This window comes from Dicentrarchus labrax, unplaced genomic scaffold (genome assembly GCF_905237075.1).
Source record: "Dicentrarchus labrax unplaced genomic scaffold, dlabrax2021, whole genome shotgun sequence".
Classification (NCBI taxonomy): Eukaryota; Metazoa; Chordata; class Actinopteri; family Moronidae; genus Dicentrarchus; species Dicentrarchus labrax.
Window position 1 is genome coordinate 202480 of NW_026136717.1, and position 22246 is coordinate 224725.

The window sequence follows — 22246 nt, forward strand, 5'->3', positions numbered from 1 at the left end:
AGTACGGTTAAGTTGTAGCTCGTTTTGAAGGTTATGTAACCAGTGTTCCTATGTACTGTGTAGCTAATGTGAATTAACAGGCTCGGCTATGAAAACGTAACTAAGCAAGCTTTCATCTCATGCAGGCATTGCTGATGCAGCACAAGCTGGCTTTGTAATATCTCTTTGCAAATGAATCACAAATAAAGAGACCACCAGAGGAGTGAAAGGATGTTATGTTGCCTTTCATCTTCACTAGTTAACGTTCGCTAGTTATAGACTGGAGAAGAAATCGTTTAATTCATCTGCCACTGAAAGGCTACAGGCAGCTCTTGGCAACTTTTAAGGTGCAATGTTTTCCTGATCAACACACCTTCAATGTCAACGTGACAACTTTGACTATTACACTAGGTTGTATTTGCCTTCTTGCATGACATATGCTGTAGTGATGATTGGACCTTGAAGTACTTAAAAAAATATACATATATATTCTCAGCTGGAATATGTGCATAGAGAACATTCTGTAATATTTCCTCAAAAAGTTGTTCTGGTGCGCTCTGGAAGATTGATGTCCGTTTATACTCTTTCTTTCAGTCTCTCTATAGGCCCTTAGGTATAACCTCGTGGATTTCAAGCAGTGACTTTTTTAATAGAAACTTGAGCTTACCAGTAATGTTGATGTTGGCGCTGTTGCTTCTCTCTCCTCCTTCAGTCTCACACCAGTACTCTCCACTGTCTGATGGATAGGCTCTGTGAATGGTGCAATATAGTACTGGAGTCCCCTCACTGCATGCTGAAATGAACCCCACAGTGTTCCTGATCCCTCTCAACTGAGCGGAGCCATCGAGACCCTCACAGTAAAAGGAGACTGTCTCAAGATCAAAGGCCTGCAGTCGGTTCGGAACAATACGAAAAGCTGCATCTGAGACCGAAAGAGACGGAGAGAAAAATGAAAATAAATCTAAAATCAAGACAAATCAATATATGTGCATCTTGTGACAGATACAGTTTAATTTGGTAGTTTTGATTTAAAAGATCAATTTATGCGTAACAAAAATGAAAAATAATATAATTTGTCTTTTTGATGCGGATATGTAGAGGTAATAATATATGATGCAAAAATAAACATGAAAACTAATTTTCTTATATTTCACATTAAGTGCTACTTACCTCTGTTCTGAGCGTGTGCACTCAGCAGAATGAATACGAGTATGACTGTATGGACAAAGAAATCAAACTTTCAACCATAGACTCATTTACTGTATATATAAATGTACATTTAAAAAGAAGAGACCTTAGATTCAGTACTCACACAGAGCTGCAGCCTCCATGTTGTCTCGGCGTTGACTGAGCATCAGACTGAAGTACAGCTGAAGTAGAATGCAGATGAAAGCTTCCTCTTCCTGTTCAGTTTATTTCTGACGCTGAGGCCGAACTCACTCTCTCAATTGGGGTTTTCGCCGCAGTTTGTGACAAACAGCCTGTTGCTTGTTTAAGGTCAGCACAAATGAAAAGCCCACATTTCGTTTCAGAAGGATAAACACACCTACTTTCAAACATTATAAAAGACTTGGATATCAACAGGGTTTTTGGTTATGTCGACCTTTTCATTACATCAAGTATGAACGGCTGAATATCAGTGGAATATTCATTTTCATTAGCCATGTAAAGAGATTAGTAGGAATCTTGTATTTTTCCGGAATAAGGACAAAAAACTGCATATTTTGTGCATATAAACATATTTATTGTCAACATAACTAGATCTATGATTGTGCATAATGACTGGATGCAATGTGCGCTGGTAGCTGACTGTCTCCATGACTCAATCTGTTTAAATAAGCAGTGGTTGACATGGCTGACAGCTGACAGACAATTGGACAGATTCTACAGTCAGCATTAACATCAAAAATCTGACGTATGTAGATGTTGGTTTCAGTCAGTGTGAACCAGAGTCCTGTTCTGCCCCCTGCAGTGAGATATCAGACATAACAACTCATGAACCTTTCCCCAAGTTGGTAAGACATCATAAAAACCTTGTTACAGTTCCTGATGGTTTTTATTGCAGCTGCAATATTGTATACTAGTGATCAGTTACCTGGCAACAGGCTCTAAGTCCAACTGTTCATAAAAATACTAAAAGTGAAAGTAAGTGTGAAAGCAGACCCAATCATCCTATTGTGTTTAAAAAAAAATAAATAACACTTTCTCCAGCTTTAGACTTGTAAGAGGTACATTATGTCAACCATGTGGGCTTAATCTTCTGTAAATCTGAAATTTCATTTGCTGGTTATTTGTTGCTGCTGGTTCAAATGTAATACATCAAACTGTAATTAAACCACAGTGAGTTAAGGTCATAGCATCTATCAGTGATTTACAGACTTTGGTTTGGCACTGATTGACCGTGCAGCAGGTACGTCATCTTCTAAATATATATTTCTTTCCATTCTACGTGTTTCAACTGCTATTTTAAAAGATACCCTCTAAATACAAGGGAATCTACATTTACGTTTGTTACATTTACTCCATACATAAAGTTGATAAAAGAGTAAGTTTACAGACAGTTTTCATACACACTATACATAGACATATTTTTTCATTCTGCGTATCACTGGTCCATTTTCAGGGCTGCAGGATGCTTCACCAGGCAGATGGACTGACCCTTCAGTCTCAGCTCAGACCCCTATGTGTTTTGGTTTTACATCTTCTCCTAACTCACTCTTGTAGAGGTAACTCACACACTAATGCAGTGCTAAGTTCACATTTTGGGTTTTAGGTTGGCTATAATTACAAAACCATCAGTAAGCATCAATATCTGCTACTAAATGTAGATGTATTTTAGTTATCATGCTCTCCAGGCATGTTCTTGCACACACACATTATTTTTAATGTGCTAAAACATTTATCACAGTATTTACAGTATGGTTTTTTCCAGCCCAGATCAACTTGATGACGGGCATGATCTTTACAACAGAGATTGGAGTTCACTGTAGTTACATTTAGGCCTAAATTGAAGTATTTTGAGCCTGAATAGAACCATAAACTATGAGGTTGACAACACATTGACAATGCATTAACAGCATGTGGTTTGCACATTTACAATGTAATATAATGTAAATTTTAACTGCCTGGCCTTTCATAATTTCTTGATCTGCCCACTGGCATAATCTTTTCATGGACAGTTGAAGTCAGGTTCTTTTTATTTTGTATAATGTAACTTAAGTTACATAAGGTACGTGCATTACATTACCTTACGTTCTTATTTTAACACAATCCACAATCTTTTCCTACACCTAAGTAGTTTAGTATTTCAACTCATAAATGTGAAATGTTTATTTTGAAAGTGTAACTAGACGTTGCATATTAATTCTAACTTGACTGCAGAGCCCTGCACATGCAAAACTGATGCTAGAAGGTGTCTACATGAAGCACAGAGTGTGAGAGAGCGAGGATGTGTTGCTCTGGGAGATAGGGTTGGATGCATGCATGTGTTCATTAAACTGGCATTGAAATGAACAACTCGTCACTGTTTGTAACATTTTGATGAAAAACTGTAAAAACTATTATCTTCCTAGTGGTTCAGTCACAGCAAACATCTCCACCTTTCACTTTTGTATAAATGTTTGGAAACAGCTGTGTTATTGACAGCTGCTTCCCACTAAACACATATAATATGTTCCAGGTCAGTCTCAGTTATTTGGTCCACCTCAGTCAATAGTGGCAGGAGCTGGTGATGACATCATTTTGCCATGTCACCTGCAACCGGCGCTGGATGTTACTGCAGAGACGTTGGAGTGGACGAGATCTGACATAAACCCGAGATATATCCATGTGTGGCGTGTTGGTCAGGACCTTGTAAATGTAATGAATCCATCCTACAAAGGAAGAACATCACTGTTCATCAATGAAGTGAAGCACGGAAACATTTCACTGAAACTCTCCAAAGTACAACGCTCTGATCAGGGAACATATGAATGCGACCTTCCACTGCTTCAAAAACAATCTTCTGTGAGGCTTGTTGTTTGTAAGTACACACACAGTGAGTGTTCATAGTGCGGTTTAGACTAAAGGATTGAGGTTTTACATCAGACCTTCATGTAAAGCTCCTAAAAGTCTTGATTGTTGATAAACAGGGAGCTTTAATCAGATCATTGTCTTAATTTAAATAGTTTGGAGATTGGTAATTGTCGTCCAAGGTATCCACTGATAGCAACTTCTTTTTTTGCTCAGTATCACAAACTGCCTCCTCGCCGGACATCAGTTTATTGGAGAGAGACAGTCAGAGGTCCTGATGACCTCTATACTGTCAGCAGCAGAGTGACTGTGGAGAAGAGACACAGCAACATCTTCGCCTGTAGAGTCCAACAGAAGGACATCCACCAGACCAGAGAGACACACATCTATGTTCCAGGTAAACCTTTCCCATTATGTGATGACTATTTTAGTTTTCAGTAGCTAAGATCTACTTACATACATATCATGTTATTTTGTTTTTTATCATTTCAGATGATTTCTTTGATTTCCAGTGCAGTTCCTCTGTTCCCATCATTGTTAGTTGGACTGTTTGCAGCCTGCTAATTCTGTTACTTGTCTGTTTTGTGTGGAAATGGAGAAAAATAGTGAACAGTAAGTCACAAACTAATTGCTGTGCTTTGTAAATGTCAAGTTATTCTCAAAGGGTTTCTGAGGAATAGTGACCATAGTCAGTAAGTGCTGGTTTGTCTAGTCAAGTGTCTTATTGTTCTACTCCATTGTATACCTGGTTTCAGACTGAAATGGTTTATATGCTGTGACACTTTCTTGAAATGCAACTGAAGTCTATTTTACACAGAGAACAAGAGAAACCACAGGGATGAAACGGATAAAGGAGAAAACAAGAAACGCTCTGAAAGGAACGAAACTGAAGATCAGTTTGCCACTGAAGAAGAAATAGAGATGCTCATGATAGCGCAAACAGAGGTTTTGAACGAGGGAAACAAAGATGTAAGTAAATAAACAGGACATTGCTTTCAGAGAACAAGGAACAAGAGCAACTCTGGGTGCTCCAGCTTCAACCAACAGTCCAAAGACACAGAGGTTATTGAGCGTTAGTGAGTCTGAACTGTTGTTTCTCTCTATGTTCCAGCCTGTGATCAACCACTAACCTGTCCAAGATGTTTATTTGGGGTGTCATTATAAGTAACGGATTACAAAACTGGACTTAAGTTTACTGAAACACAGAGAAGTGTGAGAGTGAATGATCAGATTATGTACTTTTTTAAGTGAAACATTCTTGTTGAATCCTGTTGACAGTGCTTTCTTTGAGACATTCTGTTTATTTAGTTTAGTTGTTTAATGGCCCTATTTTCAGTACTCAGTATAACTATTAATGTCTAATTGTTCCCTCTTTCATATTTGTATTGACTAAACATCTATAATCTACCTGTCTGAACATATCTTACAGTCAGAAAAGCTGAACAGTTCTCACACTGTCGAGTGCCCAGGTTGAGCTCATCAGAAGTCCACTCCTCCTCACATCCAGATCTTCCTCTTCATCTCTTCACCACCAGCAGCAGAGTGTAGACTCCATACTCCTACACTAATCACGGCTTCACCAACCCCTTCAAATACGATGACATCACGGTGGGGTTCATGTCTCATCTTCATTGTGCACATATCAATGAAATCTATCTGTTCATTCAAAAGTCTCTCCTGATTGAACTGACATTCAAAGGCAATGAGGAAAACCACCCAGAACATCATAATGCTGTAACACACAAACCTAAACTTCAGGACCAACATGACTCAGAGCGTCCTGCATCCATATTGTATCAACAGAATAAGTAACGCTTTGTTTAGAACGTGCTTAAAAAATCGGTGCTTTTGTCCAGTTTTTATTTTATTTGTAAATGTTCATCTGTTTTATTGTTGCTGACATTGTTAAGGCAAAATGTCATTCTGAAATATCATTATCATTAAGACAAAGGGTAAAGTAAATTGAACTCAAAATTCTTAAATGTGAGCTAATGTAACTCTTTAGGAACCTTTTCTGTACTTTTACTGGATTTATTATTTATATTAGAATTAGATCTACACAAAGAGCTCCACTCATTTATTGTAACTTAAAGTGCAAAATGTACATTTACAGAAGTTATGTCACTGTTGTCTGAGTTTGTCTGATTGAGTTTCTAAAACATGTTCTTTTATAAATCCCCAGATTTAAATATATATAGCTTTTGTTATTTTATGTTGTATTGCAAACTTTCACTTTATTGTCAATTGAGAAAAAAGAAGAATTTTTTTACTGGAAAAAATATATAAAAACTATGTAGATACAGCAGAGCTCCAGATGCTGATGTATATTTTCTGAATATTTGCTTTGAGAAATATCAACTTTAAAACTTTTTTGACCCGTACATGTCCTGTAAAAAATACATTGCAATTTTTAAATAAAAGTTTTTTATCTATTAAGGAATATTTGTACAGTCTTTTATTTTGTTAAATTATTTGTGAACAGAAACTATGCATTATTCAAATATTAAAAAAGATGATTTATGTATTTTCTGATATGACTAAAGACAATAAAACATTTCTTTTTTAAATGAAGAAAAACTTTTTCTTTTCTTTTCTCTTCCTCTGGCGAGCTCTCCACTGACCTTTACCAATGCTTTATGAAAATAATCACAGTCACATGTCACAATAATGTTTCTTTTTTATAAACATTAGCAAAAAAAATGTTTTTTTGGTTAATATATTGTATTGTATTGTATTTGTCTCTTGTATATGATCTTTGTTAAATAAAAGCAATTTGTGATTTTGTCTTTTTACTCTTTCCAAGCATTGCTGATTACAAGTCAAAAAGCATTTTTTTAAAGACATTTTTATCCAAATGTGCAACAATGCCTATTAATGTGAATTATTTGTATATCAGTAACATTAATGTAACTTAAGAAAATCAGTTAAGGTAACAATATACTAAGAGTAGCTTTGCAGAAGCATATTAATGATGATCAGCTACATTTTTCATATGATCAGCTCTAATACTGCTGTTGGCTGTGAACTGGGCCGTAATGCAGCAAGAGCCATGCACAGTGACACAACTAAGCTCAGAGCGCCCTCTGCTGACTGATGGTATAATTTAGTAATGAAACCAGATATTTCATTAATTGCTATGACAACAAAGACATATGTTATTATTATTAGTTACCTTAATGGCAAAAGGCTCAAAGTTCAGACGTTCAGCCAAGGAACTCTAGGTTAATTTATTTAAGCTTATTTATTTAGTCGTTGTAAATTCCTTTATGAAACTGAATGTCTACCTGGAAGATTGCATGAAGAAAATCATGAGCTGAGCCTATCAATGATTTACAGACTTAGACCATGCAGTCTGATGAAGTGCAGCAGGTACGTCTGATTCGTTTTTGCCTCTTCTACATGCTTAGTTTAACTTCATTCGGTCATAGCGGGTATTTTCTTTGACCCAAAACTGTATTCTTACTTTTAACAGTTTATTGAGGGTGTATACTGATGTGTAAGCTGGACTATTAAACAAAGTAGTTTTAAGTCTGTTGTTTGCAACAAAAGAGGAAGTATAACACTATCATTATTGCACAATACATAGATAGCAAACCACCTTTCTTTCGTTTGCACTGACAAAGATGAAAGCATAACTCCATTACAGGCATTCTCACAGACACCTTTGTTTGAATCTAAAAAGAAAACAGTGTAATTTAATATGTATAACGAATGGCTCGTCCTCCTACTACAAAGTTTTTGTTGTAATTATTATATTCAAGTCAGGTCAAATTAATGAATAAACAAATTAATGATAAATAGATACACTTTTTAATAAACTGTGTGTGCTTAACTTTCAGAACCACTAACTATACTCACACAGATGGAGGAGCTGTCTCTTCAATCTCCACCCAGGCTCCTCAAGGTTTTGGTTGTCTATTTCCTCCTGACACAATGTTATAGAGGTAAGTCACACACAAATATCTTTAAAGGTCATTAATAATGACAAACATCCCACCTGTGTGCTATTTAACGTGGGTGTTGGGCATTACACTTCTCCTCTTCTCTCTGGTAAAGCTTTTCAGTGGCTCAAACAGGAGATTTAGAGTCCAATGACAATTAGGAAATGTGAATTTTCTTCATTCAAATTTATTTCACATGTTGAAACTCATTCATTCACTCTTTCCTATTTGGATAATTTGTCCAAACCATAAATATTGTTCTTCCACTGACATCACTGTTTTAAACTTTTCCTTTTGTTCAGCATCAGATACTGCCTCCTCGCCTGTCATCAGTTTACTGGGGATCGACAGAAACAGAGGTGCAGTGATCTTAAACTGTGACTCTAACAGCTGGTATCCAGAGCCTGAGGTGGTCTGGCTGGACGGTGAGGGAAACCTCCTCTCTGCTGGACCTACAGAGACAGTCAGAGGTCCTGATGACCTCTATACTGTCAGCAGCAGAGTGACTGTGGAGAAGAGACACAGCAACAACTTCACCTGTAGAGTCCAACAGAAGGACATCAACCAGACCAGAGAGACACACATCTATGTTCCAGGTAGAAAGTATTTTCAAATTGTACAATGTGTTCATTGTTTTAGTTTCAATAGCTGATATCTAGTTTTATATATACATATATTTGCTTGTTTTATCATTTCAGATGATTTCTTTGCGGTCCTGTGCAGTTCTTCTACCACAGTTGGTTTGGCTGTTAGTTTGGCTGTTTGTATCCTGTTTATTATTGTCTCTTTTCTGCTGAAATTGAGACGAAATGCAATTAGTAAGTAACAAATTAATTAACAGGGCTTCATAAATGGCAAGTTATTGTTGTTTTATGAAGAATAATATTTCGTCAAATCAGTCAAATTGTCAGGTGTCTTATTGTTATAATCCATTTATACCAGTTTTTTGACTGAAATATCTCATGTGCTGTAAAGCATCAATGTCTTTTGTATGTTAATATTACTGGCTTTATTATTACACAGAGAAAAAGATAAGCCGCAGGGATGAAACTGATTATGGAAAGAACTGTTCTAAAAGTAACAACACTGAAGATCAGTTCATCACTGAAGATGAAAGAGAGAGAGAGCAGCTGATGACACATGAAACTGTGCAAATGGAGGTTTTGAACAAGGGAAAAGAGAAAAAGAAACATGTAAGTAAAGAAAGGACATTCTTTTCGGTAGAGGGAGAAAAAATTAGGAACAAGAAAGGATATTATCAAACTGAAACTCAAAATCCAACTTAAGTAATTGTGGTAAATATTTCTGTTACAAGCTGAACATTTTCAACCTTTCAACAATTCAAATGCTGCAGAAATCCCACTTGATGCATGGGTGTGTGTCAGTGTGGTATCTTTTCACCTTTTTTAGCCTGAATAAAATCATGTCTCACATCTTGTCTCTGACCATCTCTGTCCTCTCTTTCAGTTGAAGAAGCAGAAATGTGAGCAAGAGGAGCAGCAGAGGAGGGAGAAAGCTCAGAATAGAGTGAAAGAGAAGCTGAATGAGGTTCATATTCACTTTAATAATATAATATACTGATTTAAGACTCTTTATGTCATCCATAGTGTAAGGTCAAACTGACAGTTTGTAAACTTTTAAATGTCTCTCATTGTCTCCCTGTCCTTCCAGGTCAAACTCAAACAAGCTGAGCTGCAGCAGCTCCGTGAAGAGAGGCAGAGGATCCAGAACAACCTGCAGACCCTGAAGAAAGATCTGGAGAACAAAAACAAAGAGGTTCATGTCTTCATCTTCATTTACTAAGATGTGTCATCATCTCTGCTGATTGAGGATCCACTATACCATGTTTATCTTATTGAAGACACTTCTACACAGTAATGTAGCATATACAATCTACTTAACAGTTAGTGACTTTTTCATACTGTGCTAAGTTTAACTGTGTCAAGCTTGAATGTGGTGCTAATGTCTCTATCACTTCGTCCCAGTTGAAGACAATCCAAGCCACCCTATCCCAGTCTTCCTGGTGGCCTTGGGTAAGTGCTCATGGTTTGCATGCAATAATACACTCTGAGGTGTCCTCACCAAAAATTAAGAACCAAGTCTGCTGTAATAGAGCCATTACTTTTCCACTTGCATCCCTTCTATCACTAATTTGTGAATGAGAGTAATGCTGGACTAGATTCTTTACTGGTTATTGATTAATTATTGGTCAACTTCATTAACAGTCGCATTATGCAGCCCTGAACTACTTTATCAAAGCAGAGGAGCAGAAGAAAGGATCTGAATTTGTGCAACTAAATACAGAGAGGAAACCACACGTTACCACCCACTGGCCTGAAATAAAACATTGATCTTGAAATGCCATTTTTTAAAGATTTCTTTCTTCACTCAATGTTTTACATACATAGGCCCAAAAAGACAATCACACACAGGGCTTATAGACATGGGCTGCCATATATAGGCACCCTGGGAGCAGTTAGGGGTTTGGTGCCTTGCTCAGGTGCAGTAGCAGTGTCCAGGGGGACTGAGCTACCTAGCGTCATGCAGAGCTGAGGATTCATTTCTTTACTATATGGGTCACTGTATAATATGTTCTGTCACATGCTTTAATGATCAGAGTCACAGAAACGAAGAAGAGCAGAAGAATAAAGCTGAGCAGGAAGTGGAGACACTGAAGAAGAAGATAGAGATTCATCAGAAGGAATTAGACACAAAAATCAAAGAGGTTTCTATTTTTTTTTATCTTTTCCTCGAAACATTTTGTTTACAGCCACCTGCTTGTTTGTTGTCTGCATCCAGGTCACTTCTAAAACCAAGTCAACTAAAGTAAATCACCCGTCTGATCTTTATTCCACCTCAACATACAGATAATGTATTTTGTTTTGAGGCACATCTGTTGCTGTGAGGACAGTGTCTGCGTTACACTGGTTGTTGCAGTTTTCCTCATAAATGAAGGCCCTGAGGTTATCATAAGACAAACATTATAAGAAATGTGTGTCTGTTGGCAGCAGCTTCAATTAAACATACAAATCATTTTATTACCAACCAACAGACATTACTGTTCCTCTGTTACTGTTGTCATGTTGCAGAATATTCATTCAGAAGTGTATTAATAATAAAACATGTCTCATATAGTCTCTCATCTTCTCTTGTCTCCTAGGTTGAACACAAACAAGCTGAAGTCCAGCAGCTCCGGGATGAGGTTCAGAGGATGGAGACCACCCTGCGGACCCTGACGGAGGATCTGGAGTCCAACAACAAAGAGGTTCTACATTAACGAAAAACATCTGAATATTTGCAGTAATATTTGTGGTTTGTGTCAGTGATCAGGAAAGAGTGATGTTCTTCCCAAATAACTTTTCATCACAGATTAAAGATGATCATGACTTTATATGTTGAAAAATATGTGAACTTAAAGCTGCTCTGTGGAGAGCAACATGAGCACGTATAGAAACACAGCTCCATGGTATACTAGAGGTCAATTCCACTGGGAACCTCAAGGTTAAATCATACTTTAAGTATGAATAAATAATAGTAACAATTATAATATTGTTTATATTATTGTTTATATTTATATTATTGTACTTTGTTTATGGTTAGTGAAGTCCAATATATATATGTCCGACAACATTCCCAAATTTGGTTGCAAGCCAGTTCATCATTGTAAAATTATTTCTGGAAACAGAAAAGTCTGAACTGTATTTTACAATCAGACCAGGTATGATTGATATCTGTCATGTTGTGGTATGTTAAGAAACGTGCCTCTCATGTTATATATAATAATAATTATTTTTTTCCTTCTTTTGAACCATTTCAAATGTGTACGAATGTAACAATGTCTTGTTTCTTTAAAATTAAACTCATGTTGTGATTTTGAATCAAGCACTGATTATAAGTTAATTATTTTCTTCAAAAAACATCCAGAGTTTATTAAACAGAGAAACAAATGTAACGGCATGAATCACTCTTTCCTTTATGATGTAGTTTTACATAAAATTAAAAACATGAAGGTGAGATGCTTGTGAGAGTTGTTTTCACTGCATATTTATAAAAAAAAAGGGTGTGCTTCATTTAAAGAAGAAAATAGAAAACAATGCCACTGAACTGCAGATAAAGAAAGATAAAGACATTTTTTTATAAACTCATACACTTATCCTTTACAGCCACTTGTTTCCCGTATACTATGGAACACACTGTAGGATGGATTTTCCAAAATATCGTAGATCAGATGAAGCCTACATTTCTGAACACACAGCATCTCAGAAAGTCTGACTTCATGATGTAGAAAGACTTAAAAGTCAACCTAAGCAAAGTGTATTGTTCAGACTTCTGTGATTGATTTAAAAAGGTTACTGAGAAAGGTAAGCATCAGAACAATTGTTGACAGAACTCATTTGACACTCCTCCAAAGAGGCTTTTGTGGATAATTAAGGGATGTCTTTGTCAATTTCCTTCACAAACATATTACAGATGGGAAAAGCTTGAATATGATGTCCCAGGTTATAGAGTGGAATCAAGTGTTTGTGGAAAGAGTCCCAAAGTCCTCATAGGTGTCAACCAAATAGCCTCCTTCATGGGAAAAAAGCCAAAGACAAAGCACTACATTTGGAGGTTAAGGCAGAGGAGAGCCAACAGAAGCAGAGAGAGTATGCTGAAAGATTGGGTGGCCATGACGCCTGCACCTGGAAGACACACAGAGATGAAGGTATATCAGTTTTTGCTTGAAGAATAACTGGACTGACAGTCAAATGTGCTGTTGATTTGAAGGAAAAAAATGCATGTGATCATGGAGAGGAGATCACCTTGAAAGCCCCCTCCATGGTGTCTTGGATCTGATATCCCCTGGGGCCTAAATCCCTAGGTCTGTAAAATAAGAGCACAACGTTTCACTTCAGCACTAAATGTGATTAGATAACAGAAACTTTTCTGCTTCCCAATGTTTAACACCTTATTAGAACGAGGATACATGTTTACTGATAAGGAAAGAACTTAATCTTTCTGGATAATTCTGGATTAGAGATAGTTGACTGTTCAGTCTCATTCCCAGGTGGTCACATACCAACACTATGGGAACTAGGAAACTAAAGTGGCTTGGAGCGAGCTATGCAACACAACAGGTGGCATTCGGCATTAAAACAATAATAATTCCAAGCATAGCTGTTTTTGGTTTATCTAACTGATACTTTTGAAAATAAGACAGTCAGTCATCACAATACTACACACTAACACCATCATATGTTATCATTTTTATTTTTCTGTTATGTTTCTAGCTCTAATGACAATCCTACATTCATCTGTGCAGTTCATTTGAGCTCATTTGGATCTGTCATACCTCTTTTCTTTGGTTTTCACTGTATTTCAGTCACTGAGAGCGTAAAAGCTTGAACATTGTGTTTAAATAAAGGAGTACGTGACTATTTCAATGAAGTATTATGTCTCTTACTTTTTTATAATAGTTGATTTGTTGAATCTGATGTTTTTCTTTTATATGACATTCCATGTGGTCTAGCTATACTAGCATCAGGAGCTCATTATAAATTAGAAGAGAAGAGGAAATTGTGCAACACAAAAGATGTCCCTTTCTTTTTGCTCAACAGTCAAAACAACTCTAGTGTAAGGGTTTAATAGTCTGTAAACAGCTTTAAAATAAATCTTTAAACATACCATCCATCCTTTTTTAATCCACTGTCTACAGCAGTGCAGTGTGCTCTGTTTTACCAGTTCCTTTCTACGTGCTTAACTACTGTATATTATCACTTGCCTTTGTTCATTTTCAGTATTTTGTTGTATTGCATTTTTCTATTTCCACTGTAGTGTTGTATTTTTATCTTATTATATCTTAATTTTATTGTTAATCTTTTTAGGAGATGTCCTATATAAATAACATTTTATTGATAGATTCGAACAATAAATGATGACCTTCACCCCTGAAGTATTTTGGTTTAGTTTCTGTCTTTATTTATCTGTCCATTTAAATGAACTGAAAACCAACGTCAACCTGCGCGATCACAGAAGGCGAGCTCATCAGTCTTTCAGGTAAAGCCTGCACTCTTTCTTGTTGTTGACCATGAAGGCATTCAGTGTATGTGTGACTTTTAATAGCTAGTACAGCTGAAAGGCTCCATTATATATCTTGACTTTATTGATGTTACATGGCAAGAAAGACTGTGAATGAAGGGGAAAAGTAAATGCTTGAGTGTGTCTGTTACCTGTGGATTGGATTTGTGCTTTAGGCCCGTCTCCCTCGTCTGTGTGTGCCAAGATCTCCACCATATAGCTCTCATTTTCTATCAGGGGAAGTTCTATGTACCGTTTACTGGTTGTATACAGAGTGCCTGAGGAGTGGCCGTGCTGCCTGTACAACACCTACATATACAGATAAGGTATAAGAAATGTAAGGCTTAGTGATTTTAATCTGTATAAAAGTCAATGTAGAGCTGTACTCACTTTGAAACCATTTATGTTTGCCTCGTCAGCCAGTGGTTCCTCAGTTTCCCAGGCAATGTATACTGTATTGGCTTTTAATTCATGACGTGTTATTATGGGGGGTTGGCTTGGAGCTGGTAAAAGATACAAAAAACAATAATGAATAACAAATATATTAAAATGACATGCTGGTTTATTCTAAATTGCTCTCAAGCACAACCTACGGGCTTTCTTGGTGTGGATCTGGAGGCGCTCGCTGGACGGCCCATATCCTTCAGAGCTGAAGCCCTGAACCTCGATGAAGTAGCGGGAGTTGGCCTTCAGACCGTCCAGCTTGGTTTGGTTCTGCATGCCACGTACCTCTACCAGCTGGAACAACCCATCCCGGTCTTCATTGTCCCTCCAATACTTCACCTGGGACACACAGGATCCAAAATGAACTTGATGTACAAGCCTTGCTTTGTAGCACTGTAGAACTTATTTATTGAAAAAAGAAAGAGAATGGTGTGAAACAGCAATGTAAATCAGTAGAATCAAGATCGAGACACAAAACTAATTCATAAGTATGTGTGAATTTTCTCATTGGGTTTCTACATTGGCTATACCATTAGTGATATATAAAACACCATGTCTGTTTGCTTTGAAAGAATACGATTTCAAAGATGAATATTTAGACATTTAAGTTACTTTATTTAGATTTTAAATCTAAATATAATTTAAGGCCTTTTCAATTAAAGTGTTTTTTTTTTGCATGAAACAGTAAACTTTTGTTGTGGTTTGGCCTTTTGTCAATATGACAACAGGAAGCAAATGTTTTCTTGCAGAAAATGCAATCTTTTGAAATCGCCACTGTCACCATCACCTGCCAAAACGGTTACAATTTTTGCACAGCTGTGTGTGTGGAGGTAATTTTCAGAAAGGATGATTTTCACCAAAACTGTTGTTGTGTAAACACCCATTGTAGGTCTTTCACACATACACACAGCATGCTGCTATAAAAACACCAACCTTGTACCCCTCTACATTGCTCTGTGAGAGAGGACGCCACCACACCATGGCTTCTGTGGCAGAGAGAGCTTGGCCATCAATGATTACAGGGGCTTCAATTGGAGCTGAGAAGGAACACAGAGTGCAGTTTGGTACATAGGTTACAGTAAGGGAACCTTTTTCAGAGATTATTTTTATATTGCACACACAAAATACTAACGTAGCATATTTTATATGTATGAATACATTTAGGTTGATATCAACTTGTGCATCAAACACGCTAATGGACTCAGTACCTGACTATAAACCAAATTGGTTTTGGTCTCTATAGCTAATTTCCATATAACTCACCTGCTTAAATTATATCAAGGCTTAAAGGTATGCATAATTAAGGGCATGGCTGCTTTGAGTCACACTTCCAGCTCCACCCATGCTTGTTTTAATGTCTTTGTCCTTTTTTGGATTCACATTTTCTAATGGCATTAGTAAGGCCAGTGCAAATAAACAAGGTTAATAAATGACACTGAATGAATTCACAATTTTAAGATAACGGCATAAAAAAATAATAATTCCAAGCATAGCTGTTCTTGGTTTTTATCTAACTGATACTTTTAAAAATAAGACAGTCAGTCATCACAATACTACACACTAACACCATCATATGTTATCATTTTTATTTTTCTGTTATGTTTCTAGCTCTAATGACAATCCTACATTCATCTGTGCAGTTCATTTGAGCTCATCTGGATCTGTCATTCCTCTTTTCTTTGGTTTTCACTGTATTTCAGTCAATGAGAGCGTAAAAGCTTGAACATTGTGTTTAAATAAAGGAGTACGTGACTATTTCAATAAAGTATTATGTCTCTTACATTTTTAAAAATAGTTGATTTGTTGAATCTGCTAAGATGTTTTTCTTTTATATGACATTCCATGTGGTCTAGCTATACTAGCATCAGGAGCTCATTATAAATTAGAAGAGAAGAGGAAATTGTGTAACACAAAAGATGTCCCTTTCTTTTTGCTCAGCAGTCAAAACAACTCTTGTGTAAGATCTTTTTTTTGGCAGAAAAGGGCAGCATGGAGCTCGCCTCCTGGACAACCTGCCAGAGGAGCTGAGGGTTTAATAGTCTGTAAACAGCTTTAAAATAAATCTTTAAACATACTATCCATCCTTTTTTAATCCACTGTCTCCTACAGCAGTGCAGTGTGCTCTGTGTTTTACCAGTTCCTTTCTACCACTTGCCTTTGTTCATTTTCAGTATTTTGTTGTATTGTATTTTTCTATTTCCACTGTAGTGTTGTATTTTTCTTATTATATCTTAATTGTATTGTTAAACCTTTTAGGAAATGTCCTATATAAATAACATTTTATTGATAGATTCGAACAATAAATGATGACCTTCACCCCTGAAGTATTTTGGTTTAGTTTCTGTCTTTATTTTTTCTGTCCATTTAAATGAACCAAAAACCAACATCAACCTCACAGAAGGCGAGCTCACCAGTCTTTCAGGTAACGCCTGCACTCTTTCTTGTTGTTGACGATGAAGGCATTCAGTGTATGTTGTGGCTTATAATAGACATGTTTTGCAGTTTCTAGTGAAATAAGTCATTTTCCTGGAAGAAGTATTCAGCATGTCATCAAATTACATCAGCATTTGAATAGAGCATGCTCACTTCATTCAGAGAGATGTTTTTCTCAGGTTTCTGTGTCGGCCACTGTCTGTACTCTGCAATTAATATATATTCAACACTTTCAACCAAAAGTATAAATAAGATGTCTTTTTTTCTCAGAATAGTACACAACAAGAGAAACTAGTTTAAAATCCATTGAAATCCAGGGCTTTCTTGATGTTACATGGCAAGAAACAAGGATTGTGAATGAAGGGGAAAAGTAAATGCTTGAGTGTGTCTGTTACCTGCATGGATTTGTGCTTTAGGCCCGTCTCCCTCGTCTGTGTGTGCCGAGATCTCCACCACATAGCTCCCATTTTCTATCAGGGGAAGTTCTATGTACCGTTTACTAGTTGTGAACAGAGTGCCTAAGGAGAGGTCCTGCTGCCTGTACAACACCTACATATACGGATAAGGTATAAGAAATGTAAGGCTTAGAGATTTTAATCTGTATAAAAGTCAATGTAGACCTGTACTCACTTTGAAACCATTTATGTTTGCTTCGTCAGCCAGTGGTTCCTCAATTTCCCAGGCAATGTATACTGTATTGGCTTTTAATTCATGACGAGTTATTATGGGGGGTTGGCTTGGAGCTGGTAAAAGATACAAAAAACAATAATGAATAACAACTATTTTAAAATGACATGCTGGTTTATACTAAATTGCTCTCAAGCACAACCTACGGGCTTTCTTGGTGTGGATCTGGAGGCGCTCGCTGGACGGCCCATATCCCTCAGAGCTGAAGCCCTGAACCTCAATAAAGTAGCGGGAGTTGGCCTTCATACCTTCCAGCCTGGTTTGGTTCTGCAAGCCACGTACTTCTACCAGGTGGACCAACACATCCCGGTCTTCATTATCCCTCCAGTACTTCACCTGGGACACACAGGATCCAAAATGTACTCGACGTACAAGCCTTGTTTTATAGCACTGTAGAACTTATTTATTGCAAAAAGAAAGAGGAGAATGGTGTGAAACAGCAAACAGTTACGGTACTCACCTTGTACCCCTCTACATTGCTCTGTGAGAGAGGACGCCACCACACCATGGCTTCTGTGGCAGAGAGAGCTTGGCCATCAATGATTACAGGGGCTTCAATTGGAGCTGAGAAGGAACACAGAGTGCAGTTTGGTACATAGGTTACAGTAAAGGAACCTTTTTCAGTACATGTGCTTTTTTATATTACACATACAAAACTTTGGCGTAGCATATTGAAACAATTATGTGCACCACCTCTCAAACACATACCACTGGTGGTACGTCAGCTCGCTCTTATGGAAACTGCAAATTAAATACAATCTGCTTTGTTCCTGATCAAACAACATATTTGTCCTTTAAATATACAGACTTGTTGGATATTGTTTAGATACATCTTTCAACCATTCATGACTCTTGTTTACCTGCGGAAACTGGGATGCAGTGGAGGATAAACAGGCAGACGCCAAAGCAGCTGCACAAACGCATTTTCCCCTCTGTGAATCAAAGTGAAACAAGCATGTTCGTTAGATACTGGCACATGCACAGACAGACATTAAGGGGGCTTGACCCCCTGCTCTTTTGCCCCACAATTTAATACTCGATCTATTAATAGGCTACTCCACTATTCCTTTATTATGTCATTAGCATACTGAACAAAGGTTGTAGATGCTCTACCAGCTTTAGCAGCTTTTGTATTTCTACTTTGCCTCAACTTTTCCCCGACCATTGCAGAGACTACGAGATCTGTATAATAAAGTAAGTATATGTTGGCTTACCCTAAAAGAAAGCTGTTTCTTTGTTGTCTTTGCACAGATGGAAACAGAATGCAGCTGCTCAAAGGCTGGTTTTTAGTCTCTAGTACAACCCCCACACACAGATTGAGTTCCCCCTCTCAGTTAACCCTTTTTCAACTGCAGGAAATGTTTTGCTTTTGTTTTACATACCAGAGAATTTCACTGATAGCAGATGTGGTGGCTCCAGAAGCAAAACTTTCTCCAGACACCAGTGAATGGAAACAACAACAACAAGTTGTTGTCACATTTATTTATTTGGTCAGGATTTTAAGTTTGCAGGTCTTTGGCACAATCTAATCCAATGAAATAATATCTTTCACCAGAGCAGCGTACCAACATATTTGTACTTCAAACCTGCAGTTGTAAGGAGAGAAGTACAAGACAGTATCGATCAACACATTCCAGGCAGGAATATTTGTGCACACTGTTCATGAGAATTGTCAAGTCATGTTCATGAAGTTCACCCAGTTACACAGTCAGGGATGTGCACCTTGCAGACATTTTTGATTACCTTCTGAGTGTGTCCATGATTAAGATCACTGCTATTGTTAATAATTATTTTGAGTGAATCAAAGTGAAACAAGCATGTTCGTTAGATACTGGCACATGCACAGACAGACATTAAGGGGGCTTGACCCCCTGCTTTTTTGCCCCACAATTTAATACTCGATCTATTAATAGGCTACTCCACTATTGAATCAGTCAGGGATGTGCACCTTGACATTGAATGCCTCAAGTCATTTTAGCTTTGGGTTATGGCTAGCATGTTTGTCAGGTTAGTGATTATAGTAACCATTTTTGATTATCCAACGTGGTTGATTATACCATATTTTTGATTATTACCTGTAGCTCATATTCATAGTCCCAGTTGTTACATTGTTGAGGTGGTAATAATCTCACTGTCATCATCTTGACATTGAATATCTGGTTCAGGCCTTACAAAACACGAGCACTGATTTTCAGTCTTCTTTTCTTTCTTTTCTTTTTTTGACACCAAAAGCATGTTGAGGTTAATCCTTCTTTAAATTTCTAACATTTTCTACTCTTAGTCAGTAAGTAAAAGACACAGGGGCCCCACAGATCTGACTTATGGACACTGCTATAAATAGACTGAAAGGAATACATACACCAATTTGTTGAGAGATTGTTCCATTTTTTTACAACCAAAAATGTAATCAGAATAATTTGAAAGACTCTCTACATATCCTACATTAAGTGGCTTTTAAACCAAGAGAAATAGTATAACACCAGCATTAATTGGTGCTTTCTCGTCTCGCAAGTTCTTATTGATCCTGGTGGAGCCTCCTGCCATGGTCCTGCTAGATGCTATTGCCAATACTGTTGTTGCTGTGCACCTGTCTGTCTGTCTGTCTGTCTCTCTCTCTCTCTCTCTCTGTCTCTGTCTCTCTCTCACTCCAACTGGTCGAGACAGACGACCACCCACCTAGAGCCGGAGGATCTGTCCTAGGTTTCTGCCTTTTAACAGGCAGTTTTTCCTTGCCCTTGTCTCCAAGGTCTTGCTCATGGTGGTACTGTTGGGTCTCTGTAATTAATGTTTTAAAGAGTTCGGTCTAGACCTGCTCTATTTGAAAAGTGTCCTGAGATAACTTCTGTTATGAATTGGCGCTACACAAAGGAGAGGAAACAAAGTTGGTTGCAAATAGATGGAAATTTGAGTCACAGGCAGTGCCGGCCAGTCGCAGAGGCAGTATAAGCAAATGCTAAGGGCGCCGTCCATCTAGGGGGTGCCATGATGGGGGAAGAAAAAGAAAAAAAAGGTGCAACTTTCAATATTTTTATACTAAAACTAGTTGGTGCCATTATTTCTTAGTATGAAAACTAACTGCATAGCAAAGCCTATTAAACAATAACACACTAACATAGTGTTAGCTCGTTTTAACATCAGTTCATGTTATGGAGGGGTCTATAATATATATAATACTCCCACCTTCTATTTCTCAGGGACATTTGTAAAGATTAGATCTATTCAGCAGCTGCTTACATTATTTGTATTTATTGTTGGTTAGCTAACGTTTGCTCTGCTTGTAACAGTCAGTCAGATGCTTTTTTCCTTTCACACACCTTTATATATTAGAGTTGTAAGCCTTGTTGTTTGTTGTGTTACAGTTCAGTATTGTCTAAAGTGTGTTTATAGTGTTAAACTTTACATCCATGTTAAAGTGCACATCATTAATGTTAATACATTCCCATATGTTATATTATACTGTAGTTTACTGCTTCTTTGCATTCTGCTAATCAGCATTTCACTGTAATGACAATAAGATTAAATCTAATCTAATTTATATATCAGAAGAAATTGCACTGTATATCATTCATGTACAGTACAGTGAAAGTAATGCATCTCTTAGGTTTTTCATTTTATTATTTCATTTTATTCTTGGAATCATTTCTTTTATTGTTAGACTGTAACACCCAACGGTGTCACTTACTCCTCTTCTCTCTTCAGATGCGCTGTTGAAATATCTAAATCCACCTCCTGCAAATCCTGGAACATCTACAGTCATCACTGCTTCAACAGCATCAAGTGATCCTCCTTTATTTTATCACTTGTTTACACATTTTATTTTGTAGGTAGTTAAATTTTATACTTTGTGTAGGCTATTTATTTCTTGTAGAAGAATCCAAACCAGTTGAACAGACACATTTTCTTTTGTGAACCGAGGGATAAGGAATAAGCTGCTGAGCCACATTCAGTTCCCTTTTATTTAAACTTAATTCAAAAGAATTCACACTTTTTTAAAAAAAGTAACGTGACAAATTGCAGCAGAATTGAAACCATCAGTCAAGGAGTCTAAATTCCAACATATTTCCTTATCTTTAATCACTTTTAAAGCAGCAGTCCGATGACATTAAAGGAAGAATTCACCACCATCTTTTGCAGTCATAAAATAGGTGATTTGCCAGATTGGGGTCAGTGCTGTCTTTTAGTATCCTCTGGACTCTGCAGCCCCCTCATGGACATCACTTTATGTAATGATCTGATGTTTGGTTGTCACACCCTGGCTCTTAAGGCATGACAAATGTGTGAGATACACCATTTGGAAGGAATAACAAAAAGTAATTTATTGAACAAAAGTCAAATTATGAAATGAACAACTAAATACTTTGAATATAGAGTGTGAATAACAGTGTAGTCAGTAGTGTAAGGTGTGCATGAGGGATAATGTGTGTGTATGTTGTAAAGTGTACAAAACTAAACATAAGACGAGGCCACGCTGCAGTCCTCACACCACTGTCAGAGTGTCTGCAAAGAAGAGAGTAACAAATTAGTACAAATCAAACAACAAGTTAGGACAACTCAAACAATACAAACCAGAAGCAGCAGAGAGCTAGAATGGGCAACAGGGCCTTGATTATATAGCCTAGGAGCACCGGGCCCAGGTGTTCCCAGTTGGCACCAATTAACCCCCAGTCAACACCACAATCTGACCTGGCACAAAC

General features: G+C 37.2%; 2 protein-coding genes across 2 annotated transcripts; one reads left to right on the forward strand and one right to left on the reverse strand.

The window, feature by feature from the left end:
• The first annotated feature begins 7832 nt into the window (after positions 1-7832).
• On the forward strand, positions 7833-11208 carry LOC127349580 (uncharacterized). Its single transcript, XM_051375444.1, has 9 exons — positions 7833-7934; positions 8234-8527; positions 8630-8749; positions 8955-9124; positions 9399-9479; positions 9603-9707; positions 9917-9964; positions 10549-10656; positions 11092-11208. Exons 1-9 carry the CDS (start codon positions 7853-7855, stop codon positions 11206-11208), a joined length of 1125 nt encoding a protein of 374 aa, XP_051231404.1. The 5' UTR covers positions 7833-7852.
• A 672-nt stretch (positions 11209-11880) lies between these two features.
• Positions 11881-18891, reverse strand: LOC127379585 (contactin-1-like). Its single transcript, XM_051429388.1, has 12 exons — positions 18767-18891; positions 18413-18484; positions 18013-18116; positions 17699-17888; positions 17496-17608; positions 17261-17414; positions 15366-15469; positions 14582-14771; positions 14379-14491; positions 14141-14297; positions 12734-12794; positions 11881-12613 (listed from the first exon to the last, which is right to left on the reverse strand). Exons 2-11 carry the CDS (start codon positions 18474-18476, stop codon positions 12781-12783), a joined length of 1203 nt encoding a protein of 400 aa, XP_051285348.1. The 5' UTR covers positions 18477-18484; positions 18767-18891; the 3' UTR covers positions 11881-12613; positions 12734-12780.
• Positions 18892-22246: the final 3355 nt, after the last annotated feature.

Bases quoted from the DNA above. Each gene is read 5' to 3' on its own strand.
- LOC127349580 (XM_051375444.1), top strand. From the start codon at position 7,853: ATGGAGGAGCTGTCTCTTCAATCTCCACCCAGGCTCCTCAAGGTTTTG. The intron at 7,935-8,233 runs GTAAGTCACACA...CCTTTTGTTCAG, and splicing joins CCTGACACAATGTTATAGAG to CATCAGATACTGCCTCCTCG. The intron at 9,708-9,916 runs GTTCATGTCTTC...ACTTCGTCCCAG, and splicing joins TGGAGAACAAAAACAAAGAG to TTGAAGACAATCCAAGCCAC.
- LOC127379585 (XM_051429388.1), bottom strand. From the start codon at position 18,476: ATGCGTTTGTGCAGCTGCTTTGGCGTCTGCCTGTTTATCCTCCACTGC. The intron at 17,609-17,698 runs GTAGGTTGTGCT...ATCTTTTACCAG, and splicing joins GATCCACACCAAGAAAGCCC to CTCCAAGCCAACCCCCCATA. The intron at 14,492-14,581 runs GTAGGTTGTGCT...ATCTTTTACCAG, and splicing joins GATCCACACCAAGAAAGCCC to CTCCAAGCCAACCCCCCATA.